The 12,386-nt window shown below is 34.4% G+C and overlaps 1 protein-coding gene across 1 annotated transcript; it reads right to left on the bottom strand.

The window, feature by feature from the left end:
- Positions 1–3,289: 3,289 nt before the first annotated feature.
- Positions 3,290–11,318, bottom strand: LOC132604516 (condensin-2 complex subunit H2). The gene is made up of 11 exons (XM_060318057.1): positions 10,932–11,318; positions 9,419–9,518; positions 6,207–6,313; positions 5,990–6,129; positions 5,437–5,914; positions 5,167–5,342; positions 4,914–5,087; positions 4,713–4,802; positions 4,446–4,547; positions 4,198–4,356; positions 3,290–4,028 (listed from the first exon to the last, which is right to left on the bottom strand). The coding sequence occupies exons 1-11, from the start codon at positions 11,140–11,142 to the stop codon at positions 3,672–3,674; spliced, it is 2,094 nt and encodes a 697-aa protein (XP_060174040.1). The 5' UTR covers positions 11,143–11,318; the 3' UTR covers positions 3,290–3,671.
- Positions 11,319–12,386: the final 1,068 nt, after the last annotated feature.

Genomic DNA, 12,386 nt, shown 5'->3' with positions numbered 1-12,386 from the left:
GCTCTATCTAAGTATCTATGCCTATATACACTTATCATTAAATTATACTACCTCTCAATTTATCTGGTACTATTTAAGTAAACACCGAGTTTAAGAAAGAAAAGAATACTCTCGAAACAGTGGTCTAGCTAACACAAGCATTAGACTATTGTGTGTCTGTAATCATCTTATTAACTGTAAAACGAGATTTTTAAAATTAAAATATTTTTAAATAATAAATATGTCTTTTTTTTAAGGACGAATTAAAGAGAGAAGAATATAAGGTAAATTGGAACTGATGAAGTACCGTAGAAATATTCATCATCTCAGTCTGTCCTTGTGCTTCACGTAAGATTCGTTTGCATGATTTTTCTCTATTTCCCAGTGGTAGTTAAATAGGGACCATTTTTCTAGGCTTATCTTTCTACCATTCCCTCCTCCTAAATTTGTTTGATATTTTTCACTAATTATAAATCAGATTAACTAATTTTTGGAGTCAATTCAGTTTTGATTATTTTGTTTCTAATTAAATATATGATTTTAAAATCTCAAAGGGACTATTTACTGATTTAATTATTTAATTTGGAATCTATTGTCCGACAACTAATTCAGATACAAACCACGCAATACAACTCATTTAAGGGGAAGTGATTCTCATCAGGGGCGGATCTACGTGTAAGTTAGGGTGTTCCTCAGTAAAAAATTATAGTGTATATATAAGGTAAATTTTCTGTATTTATGTGCATATTTTAACTTTTGAACACACTCAGCAAAAAATTACAGTGTATATTTAGCTTCTTCTTTTTTCCGAACACCCTGAATGAAAATCCTAGATCCGCCACTGATTCTCATCTGCATTTTTTCATTCTTAGAGCTTGAACTCGAGATGACCGATAGTGTTACTATAAATCACAATTTTAATTATATCAAAATTAGGAAGAGCACTTTGTAAAGTCTAAATTTTAGTACTTAGTTTGAATCTCGTGAAAACGAAATAGTGAAATATCTTTTTCACTCTATTTAAGTTTGAGATTGATAGAGTTACTTGGTACTTTTTGTTATGGAAAATAGCAGGTATCTCATGAAATTAATCGAGACGCTCGCCGGACACCACTATTATAAAAAGAAAAGTATATATGAGATATTGTGGCTAGAAATTGAATTGGTTTCTTAAATTAGATGAGAAATTTGACACGTTTAGAAGGGAAGCAATTTCTTATTTTGAAGGAAAGTAATTATAAATAGACCATGTGCTAAACTATCATACCTAAAATAGAAAGGGAGTGAAATCGATACTGTTGGAACCATTATTATTAGCCCTACATAGATGGTAACGTAATATGAGGAAGCTCTTTTGCGGTGAAATGATAAATACCTGCGATTCTTAACCAGAGGTAGAGTCAATTTTACTATGAAACATTTTACTTCTGAATTAAGTATGACTATTCGACACGAATATGGATTAGACAGACCCGCTTTACCCTCCAAAGTAAAACTTTTCGGCTCAAATCTGGATCAGTCAGACCCGCTTCACCTAAAGAAGACTTTCGGCGCAAATCTAGATTAGTCGATCCTGCTTTACCCTCCAAAGCGAGTCCTTCATATGTGGATTATTCACGCCATTACCCTCCAAAGTAGGAATTTTCAGCGTGAATCTGGAATCTAGATTAGCCATGCCTACTTTACCTCTAAAGTGGAATTTTTCCATGCAAATCGGAATTAGTCGGCCCGAAAACGAGTATCGCGGACACTGAGTGAAAATTAATATCATTACTTCTTTTTTTCTGAATTCAAATGTTATATATTGATGCTCCAAAATAATATCCAAAGGATTCTTTAATTAACTTATATATATTTTGAATGAAAATGTAATGCAATTTCTATATTATCAGTGCAACTTTTGCTATAAGTATGTAGTATGTCAACTTTATATTCCAAGCTATTTGCTCCACTTATTATAGAGGAGTTACGTATAAGTTACACCAAAAGCAAATAAGTATCTTTGAGAATGGAACTCTATAGAAACATCAAGAGATAAAGAGGTGTCCCATTTTTATTTCCATCATATATCCATCAGTTCTTTCTTTATTTTACAACTGAGAGTCATAGACCCTTCGAATTTCATGATAATAGTAGTCCAAGTTTTTGAAGCATATGGGAATTTGGAAAAGATGGAACAACATATTCAAAGTCAGTTAACATGATCATTCATCAATATCACCAGGAGGAATGCGGTAGAATGGACAAAATTCTTCCACCCGTAATTAAAAGTTTCAATTCGAGCCTTGAAAATAAAAGTAAAAATAAAAATCTTTGATGAAAAACATTCCCCTTTAATGTTTTACACGATACAAATCTCAATTAGTCAAATCGATGTGTACCTAGTACTAGATTGTTACAAGGAGTTTGTGGCAGAATAATTGAGTTCACTCTTATTCAGAAGTGTGTTTTTGAACTTCGGAAATGAGGAAATTTCTAATTAATAGGCAATTGCTTCCCCTTAAATATGTCCAACATAGTACGAATTTAAATTTTAAAAAAATTGTGAATTTCATATATCAAATTATTTCTTTAAAAAAAAAATAGATACGTAAACTTAGAATGTGGAATTTGGAGCCCAAAAACATCCAACTTGATGCGTTCACTCCTCACTGATTGTTGCTTTAGAGTCTAGCAATAGGCATGGGCATGACTTCAAAATGACTTCTCCTTGCATGTCAATCTTGTCAACTTTTCAAGAAAGAAAAAAATGATCTACGCATCAAATTTCCAACTGAAGTACTTGAATTAATAAAAGACCAGGCATAAATCAAACATCAATAAACATAATGTGGAGATATGAATCCTATCATTATTTCTTCAGTTTTTGTCTTTGTTTTGTTTTTCTGTAATACTTGCTAATTCTAATTCGCAACGAGAAGTCTCACTTTGAATGATAAAGCACCTCCTATCAAAGGCGATTTCGTTCATAAGACTCGAATCCCAAACTTCTAATAAAGGATGGCTGGGTACTTTACCATCCCGCGACAACCTTTGGTGGTTTTTTCTTCGAACTTGATCCTAATAGGACATACATTATATTCTCAGTTAACACCATCTTCAGAATATGAATTGCTTATAGTAATCTACCCTTCATCACATGAAACTTTTTTCACTTTATCCAAGTACTGCTCACACACCAATAGATAAGTAGTTCGATGACAGTTTAAGCAATGTCAAGCACAAAAACATTACATACAGTCTGAAAACTAGAACGTGAGCTCCGTGTCAAAGTCTTGAAAATAATAGCAAAAGAATTACAGTCAAACTCTAGGTAAATTTACTGGTTTGATGATATAGTAGCTCTACACCTCCAACAAACAAAATATACACTTGAAACATTACTGGCAATTTGATAACATGGTGTTCGGATCAATTTGCACACACCTCGACAAATTTCACGGGGTACCTGCTACCTCCCACCAACACATGTAACGGAAACATTTCTGGCAATTCTATTGACATGTTTGTCTACAAATAGACTAATGAAGAGTAAGCTCTGCATATGTCAAATATTGTTACATCCAACCTTACTCAGTACAGCGCTAAGTCCTAATTAAGTTAAGTAAGAAATAGATCTTACAAATTTCTGCAGCCAACGGGTTATTGGTTCGCGGTAAGAATTACAATGGTGGGGTTAATCGTCTGTCTTATTACAATGCAGTGCGCAGATCCGATGGTATCACTAATCTTGACTTTCTTCTTTTCTTGCTTTCAGGTGTGCATCTAGTTCCATTAACCTTTCCCAGCTTCACGGAAAATCTACAACCCGAATTGGGTCCTGAAGGCGATGAACCAACAACAGCCTGAACTGCCTTACCTTTGTTCTTTTCCTTTCTACCGTACTGATTGTGTACTGGAGATTTCGCTCTCTTTCTTGATGATTGAAACTGCATTTTCTCCCTTCCGTTCTCATGCCTAAGGAGCCTGACACAGAAGGGATTTGCAGCCGTGAAACAAGTGGACTCACGTACTCCGCCTCTTTCCAAACCAACATCTCCATTGTTTACCTACAATTTTTTCGTTTTTTACAAAGCGAAAAAAAAAAAAAAAAAAAAAAAAAAGGGTGAACATTGCTTACTGCTGGCCTCAGGCAAAAGATAAAAGTTTCAACACCAAAAAGAAAAGGAACTTTCTTTTAGTAAGGAAAAAAGCTTCTAATGCAGAAAGGGGTTTTACCAACTGCAGAAGCGCAGAAAATGTTCGAGCAATGTCATGCTTCTCAGAACCCTTGACAACATCAGAAAAAGACATGGTGCTTTTATCAATTTCTTCCAGGGATAACTTGCTCAAAACCCTTGCCCCATATTCATGAATGTCAAAGGGCGGATGTGATTCCTGCGGGTAAACACTAAGAATGATAAAATATCTAAACTTGACAGAGGATAAAAGGATAAACAAAGGAGATCTTAGAAAATGCAACACACTTGTTCCTCCAAGTTCTGCTCAATTCTCTGTTTCCACGTTGAAACCCGAGCAGCCAATTCAGTCTGCTTTTCAGTTTCAGCAAGGCTAGCAAGAAGAGAATCCTATAAAAAAGAACGGTCACCAAATCAATCACGGAAGATTTTAACAAAATTTAAGCAACAGATAAGCATGTCTAGAGGTCAGTGCCGCTTCATGAGCATGAATCAAATATCAGGACATATACCTAAAATCCATAACTTAATGAAGATTATGAATTTTATTCTTACCAAGTGGGAGCGACAAAGATCTTCAAGGTTTTCATGACCATTCGGATCTTCGTGAGGTTCACTATCAAAAAGTGGACTACAATTATCATGCTGCAAAAACAAAATATATTAGCAACACAATTCGTCCATGCCACATTGAACCAGCTTCAGAGCAACACAATCTTTACTGTATGGAGAAACATCCTTATCCAGTTTAATAACCTTTTCACCATGTGGAGTTGCATCATTTTGCATTTCTGCATTTTCTGGCATGTCAAAGTCAGGAGGCCCAAAATCGTGATCTGCACCATCGTAGTCATCGTTTTCATTCGTGTTCTTTGGACTACATAAACCATCATAGTCGTTGTTCACCCCATGAAGAAGTGATTCCCGGAGCTGCAAATGCAAGCTTCATATAATGAAACAATTCGGACATAAAAAGTTTAGGTACAAATAAACTGTCAATAAATAAAACCTTCTCAAATGGTGGTGGATATTGTGAGTCAACTTGTTTACTCATGGCACAACATTTTTTCTCCCACATGTCATTGAGGTCGGTACTAGTGGTACCATGTAATTTCGCAAGCGGAAATTCTGTGGCCAAAGATGCGAGTTTTCTGGATACCACACCCTGCCTTCTGTTAGACTTGACTGCTTGAAAGCATGAAACATCATTAGATAATAAAGTACTTGGATACAGAAGGAAACAAAGAGAAGGAAACAAAGAGAAGGAAGCTTAAGAAACCTTTTTTATACGGTTTTACTTTCAAAGTGCCAGCTTCATGAGGGTTCAAGGGTTTCCATGGGTCTTCTTCATTATCTGAGTCATCTGAATCATGAGGTCCTGAATATCCATCTTCACATCCATGTGCATCATTAATGTTATCAGGCATATCAGATGAGAACGGATCATTGTTAAAATTGCCTTGATCAAACTCATGTGGATCATTGCTTAAATTGCCCGGGTCAAACTCATGAACCCTTGGAGATTGATGTAAATTAGCATCCTGGTTCTTTCGAGCTGAAGATTTATTGCCAGTTCCACCAGAAAGTCCGGCGGGAGAGGAAAAGCTTTTGCGGTATTTGGATTTTAAAGAACTACCCCTGCAGCTATTGTTCAGCCCCTTTCCAGCTATATTCTCACTGTCCAGAAACCCATCCACTGTTACAGAATCACATGCGTCCAACAGAATAAAATCACGATAAAGATCACACGTGGCTAGCTGCAAGTAATAGCAGAACAAATCAAACGAATACCAAATATACTGGAAGTGTACAAAATCTCTACACTAACATACCAAGTAAGACTCTAGTTCTCCAGCATCTCCAGTGACATCCAGGCAGTCACCCTCGAGCACAACCAGATTCGCTGGGGCCTTCACAAACTGGGTGAACGAATCCCTGCATGCCGTATTATCCAACATGTTCTTTGTTTCCACTGCAAAAAGAACAATATAAATCAGGCTGTTTGAAGTCTGGGCACTTACTAAAATAACAGACAAGTAATGATGCTACCTGGGATTTCCCCTGAAGCCCAGAATGAATCATCCTCTCCATTATTGGCAGCAGGCAACCCGTCTTCATCTGCTTGCGCTGATCCACTTGCTTGTAGTTCTGGTTCACTAGTTTAACAGGAAACGGATAAAATCAATATATAATATTTTAGGTTTATGATACTTGCAATATCAAGGATTGAAATGGTATTGGTATATTTGGTGTACAGCAACATTGGTAGCAATGAAAAATGTATCAACAGCCAATTAATATGAATTGAATTACTACTGCCCTTCATTATAACAAGCAAATAGAACATAATCAGTAAAAGGCTCAAGTGTAGGAAAAATTAGTTACTACTCTATACTTCCCGTTTTATGCTTTATATTGGTAGAATTGGTTGACACAGTGTTGTTAAAGGCTCCCTTGATGCATACCTAAGCCCCAAAGCTAGGTGAGACTCGCGTTTAGCATTTTGCCTTGATTAGATGACACTTTAGAATAGGCATCAGCATGCCCATAGGCTTTTGTTTTTAAGAAGCTAGTACTTCAAAATAAATATAGTTGGTATTTGGTAAAGTGACATATAGTTGTTACTTCTAAAAAGATAACTGCCACATTGATTCGGAATATAAGTTATGTTTTTGATTAAATTGTCTTTTCTTAATCTTCGACATTGATCACCATCGTCATCACTTTTCGCTAATTAGAATTATTACTTGAAGAATGCATATATTTCAATGCTTTGTGGTGCCATTTCAATTGAATATATTATTATGTTAAATGAATAAAGGTAAAAGGAACATAACAATAACCAAAAATAAAGGTAAAAGGAACATGAAATACCAACGCAAAAATTGAGATATACTCTTTCATAAACTAGAATTCTACTAATAACTAATGACAAAAGCAGTAAGAAATATACAAAGTTAAGATAAGTGTAAATTTTTTTACCTCAATATAAAGAATAATTACCTTCTACAAACATGAAACAATAGATTAAAACTCAAAACAACTATAATGCCGTCCACGATGCCTATCTGTTAGGAAAACGTATATAGATCCTGATAAAACGTATTAAAAGGTGTATGCCTCATAATTCAAGGCCATCTTTGCACCCAAAAATAGTCAAAATACTACAAGGTGCACTTGCCCTACAAAGGTTTATTCTAATGACGTTACTATTTAGATTAATGGAAGAAAATGCAAAATTGGAAATATTATATATTTTGAAAATATAGAAGAAAATGCAAAATAAGAAAATTAAAATGTAGATGTGTTCTCCTAGACCTCTAAAAGTATTGATCTCAAGACTCTGAATCTTTTAACTGATGAACAATTCTTTAAGTAGCTACATAAAAAAGAATCCCGTGATTGGTATAATGTTCATGGAAGATTTTATTGGAATAAAATGAGAAGAAAAAACTTCTAGATTGGCAAGGGATCAGTACTAATAGAGTATACCTTGTTTTAACCTTCATTCTAAATAACAGATGTTCAAAATATTCTAACTAACAAGACCCTTTTGCAAAAATTTCCCTCCCTTCACCTCAAGCAAACACAACACCTTCAATGGCAGAAATTGTCAAGGTACAAGTTTGTGCAGCACACACTAAACTACTTAACTCCAGCACATAGTCGAACAAAGAAAGAGCGAAGCACAGCACCATACTCTACAGTCTCCTTTGCATTCTGATGGACCAAGGCATAACATTATTGCTTGAAGCATCAGTGCAGTGGGCGATTGGATAATGTGTGAAAAAATTTCTTTCTGATAAATCATATCATTAATTGCCATGCTCCTCAAACCATGAGAAAAGGCTATTACATACATTAGGCCAGGTGTTTGTAAGGAGTCTTCTTAGTTTGTCTAGAGGTTTGAATATCAGTAGAAAATATACAGAATCTGTGGTGTTAGAGAACCCTTAATTTGTCTAATTAGGAAATGTTGAATATTGGGATGAATGGGTATGGCTATGGAGGACTCATAGCTGATCCATCGAGCCTGGAATTGAGACGTAGTTTATGCTATTGTTGTTGTTTATCTAACCTGGTCACCAGTAAAATATAAGCTTCTAATCAATACCCAAGAGCACTGGGTATGTTGTTGTAATCAATACCCAAGAGAAATAACCCACAATTAGACCAAAAGTATGTCGTATGTTTCCAGGACATTATCAATATCTACATGTCATTGAGGACACCTATCAATACAACATTTTCCAAAGGATTATCCCCCATTAGGGATTCAAATCCAACTTACTGGAGTAGGAAATCGTAGCAAAATCGCAACAATTAGTATTAATGTCCAACAGATGTTAGCTCTAACTGTCATTGCTAGAATAGCATTCACATTCAAACAGCTTCATGAAATACAAGGCGATCCTTTATCATTTAACTACGGTGAAGACAAAAACAGGCAGGGTTCAGATTGTAAAAACAACAGCTTAATGGATAAAAACTCAATCACCAAAGTACAACACTTAACAACCACTACATACAAGCTTTCATCTAATGTTAAGCTGCAGAACTTCTCTAACTTAGCTGCATCATTTCTCTAAAGGGACAAAAGCTCATCAAAACTAATCTACACAGGCTAGTGCATTGAGCAAACTTAGAGAGAAACTAAAAGGAATAAAACAGAAGAAAAAGTTTTCCAAGAAAAGAAAGAAGCTTTTTTTTTTATAACCTTGGTGTCCGAGCCAGTTTGCGCGGCCCTCTACCAATTCCACCGGGTACCTGCTACCTCCCACCAACACAGGTACCGGGCTACTCTATCCCCCAAGGCTTGGATAGGTGGGAAGAAATTACCTAGTGGTTTTTTTGCTTCTGCCGGGATTTGAACCTGAGACCTTAATGGTTCTCAACCTACTACTTTGACCATTAGGCGGCCACAATCTTGGGTGCTAAAGAAAGAAGCTTTAGCAGTAGTTTCCAGGCAAAACGCTCTATGGGTTGAACCAGGTTTGCAAGTTAGGACATCAATGTCTAATTTCAGGCTCCTAATGCAACACTCACAGGTGAACGACCTAGGAGATACAGCTACTACCCGATAATACATGTTGATTGTTGAATACAAGCAAATGTAAGTAAAACCAGACACAGATTCAACCATTTACAGAACAAGAGAGAGTTGAATAAGATGCAATCAGAGTTTATATCCAACCAGAGACACCTATACAATTCTACTCAAGGAATAAACTAAAAAATAAATAGCAAGAGTTGAAAAGAACCTCTTTTTCGTAATGAATTCCAAAGCATGCAACACCAGAGAATACAGATATTCCACCTTCCTGCTGTACACCTGAACTGACCCCTGAAGCAGCAAAGCAGCTACAAATCCAAAAGCATCTCATCAAATGAATTACAAGAATACCCTTTTCAAACAATACAAACCTAAAATACCCTTTTCGAAAAATCAAGAATTTACCCAGCATGGAAGCAAATGTCCATGAAATTGTTTTCCTTGAAACATATTTTACCTTTTTTCTGATTATTTTCTAGTGGAGGATAGAGTGCAAAAAAAAATAGTGTCTTGACAAACATTAGAAAATGATTTTATCGTGGCAAATAATTACAAGAATACCCTTTTCAAACCATACAAACCTACAGGCTACAACACCCTTTCCGAAAAATCAAGAATGTACTTAGCATGGAAGAACACATTTTCCATGAAAAATATTTTACTTAAAATAACATTTTGCTGATTATTTTATAGCGGAGGATAGAGTGCAAAAATAGTGTCTTGACATCAACAACAGCAAAAAAAAAGTACGTGAATATGTAATTATTGTACAAAATGGAGGACTAAAGCTGAAAATTCTACTAACTTTCAGCAAAATTAACAGAAAGATGATGCCCATCATCATAATTTTCACAAGTAATTTCACCAGAACAAATTTTAGGCAAATATTCTTCAAGATTTTTTGCTAAATCAACACCCCTATTTGATTCTAAGTCCCTAAGTGGTTGTACACTATGAAATTCCCCATTTTCTTCATCAAAAGAATTACAGGAATACCCCTTTCTTCATCAAAAGAATTACAAAAATAGTGTCTTGACAACAACAACAAAAACTAGGTGAAAATGCAATTATTATACAAAATGGAGGACTAAAGCTGAAATTTTTACTAACCTTCAGCAAAATTAACAGAAAGGTGATGCCCGTCATCATAATTTTCACGAGTAATTTCACCAGAACAAATTTTAAGCAAATATTCTTCAAGATTTTTTGCTAAATCAACACCCCTATTTGATTCTAAGTCCCTAAGTGGTTGTACACTATGAAATTCCCCATTTTCTTCATCAGAAGAATTACAAGAATACCCCTTTCTTCATCAAAAGAATTACAAAAATAGCGTCTTGCCAACAACAAGAACAACAACAACAACAACAACAACAAAGTAGGTGAAAATGTAATTATTGACTTATTGTACAAAATGGAGGACTAAAGCTGAAAACTTTACTAACCTTCAGCAAAATTAACAGAAAGGTGATGCCCATCATCATAATTTTCACGAGTAATTTCACCAGAGCAAATTTTAAGCAAATATTCTTCAAGATTTTTGGTTAAATCAACACCCCAATTTGATTCTAAGTCCCTAAGTGGCTCAACACTAAGATACTTCCCAGTTTCTTCATCAAAAGAATTACAAAAATAGTGTCTTGACAACAACAACAACAAAAACTAGGTGAAAATGCAATTATTAAACAAAATGGAGGACTAAAGCTGAAATTTTTACTAACCTTCAGCAAAATTAACAGAAAGGTGATGCCCATCATCATAATTTTCACGAGTAATTTCACCAGAACAAATTTTAAGCAAATATTCTTCAAGATTCTTTGCTAAATCAACACCCCAATTTGATTCTAAGTCCCTAAGTGGCTGTACACTATGATATTTCCCATTTTCTTCATTTTCGCCATTGCGATTCGCCTCTTCTTGACCGTTGATCATCTTTTGTGAGTACAAATCTCACCATCCATTAAAGAAAACTGTGAATTTTGTATAATGTATGAATTGTTTGAATTGAATTTGAAAACCCTAATATTTGGGAAAAGGGTTTTGTTAAGACGACGTCGTTTTAAGTGGTGGATGTGAGAAATTGGAGATTTTGAAATTTTGGAATAATGTTTTCCCGCTCCAAGGTGTATGTATATATATATGTGCGTTTTATAGTTTGTAAAAATGAGATGGGCCAAGAGAGCCCATTGAGGTTTATTGGATCTGGTCATTAGCCCAACTATTTTTTTTATTTTTTTAAGAGAGTTGACATATTTGGCCAAATTTTTAGAGGAAAAAATAAGGATCCGTTTGGCCATGAGAATTTTTCACTTTTTTTCGGAAGTTTTATTCGTTTTATTTGGAAATTAACGTTTGGTGATAAAAATTTCAAATACAAATTCATTTGAAAAACACCTAAAAACCTGTTTTTCAAACACAACTCCGGCTTCAAAATTCCCAATAGAGTGAAAAATATTTGATTTTCATGACCAAACGCCTACTAAGTATTTATTTTGGGTCGTAGCAAATGTTATTTTTCAAAAGCTGGAAAAAAAAGTAGTTTTTTTCCCTAAAATACCTTTGAAACTTTGATCAACCACAAATTATGCTTTAATATTGTCCAAAAGAATTTTTCAAATTGATTAACCAGACTAAATTTTATTCTTTGAAAAGTCCTTTTTATAAAAACATGTTTCAAAATGAGCAGATTTTGAAAGCTTGGCTAAACAGAGTATAACTATATTTTCTTTAATAAATACAATGTTGTACACTTATTATACATTTATTATAGGGAAAATTTCACAAATATACAATTTGCTCACTTACATTGTAAAAAATAACTTAAAACTTACATTGCAAAGCTTTGACCCAAAAATACTTTTATACAATTTTATACACTTATATACCAAAGACAAGTACATTATGTATATAGGTGTTTGAAGGTGTATAATGTGTAGGTATATACACTAACAAAATTTAATTATACAAGAAAATACACACTTATACATATTTATACACAATTATACAATATTGTATAAGTGGGTATAAACATATATCTGGACTGGTGTTGAATAAGACTTATACATATTTATACACCTATATACATAAGTATACAAGGCAGATACATTATGTATATAGGTGGATAGAAATGTATAATATTGTATAAGAGGGTTTATACACCCATATACGCTACTATA

Source organism: Lycium barbarum, chromosome 7 (assembly GCF_019175385.1).
Source record: "Lycium barbarum isolate Lr01 chromosome 7, ASM1917538v2, whole genome shotgun sequence".
Classification (NCBI taxonomy): domain Eukaryota; kingdom Viridiplantae; phylum Streptophyta; class Magnoliopsida; order Solanales; family Solanaceae; genus Lycium; species Lycium barbarum.
Note: the sequence above shows the minus strand (reverse complement) of the source record. Positions and strands in the feature narration are given on the sequence as shown.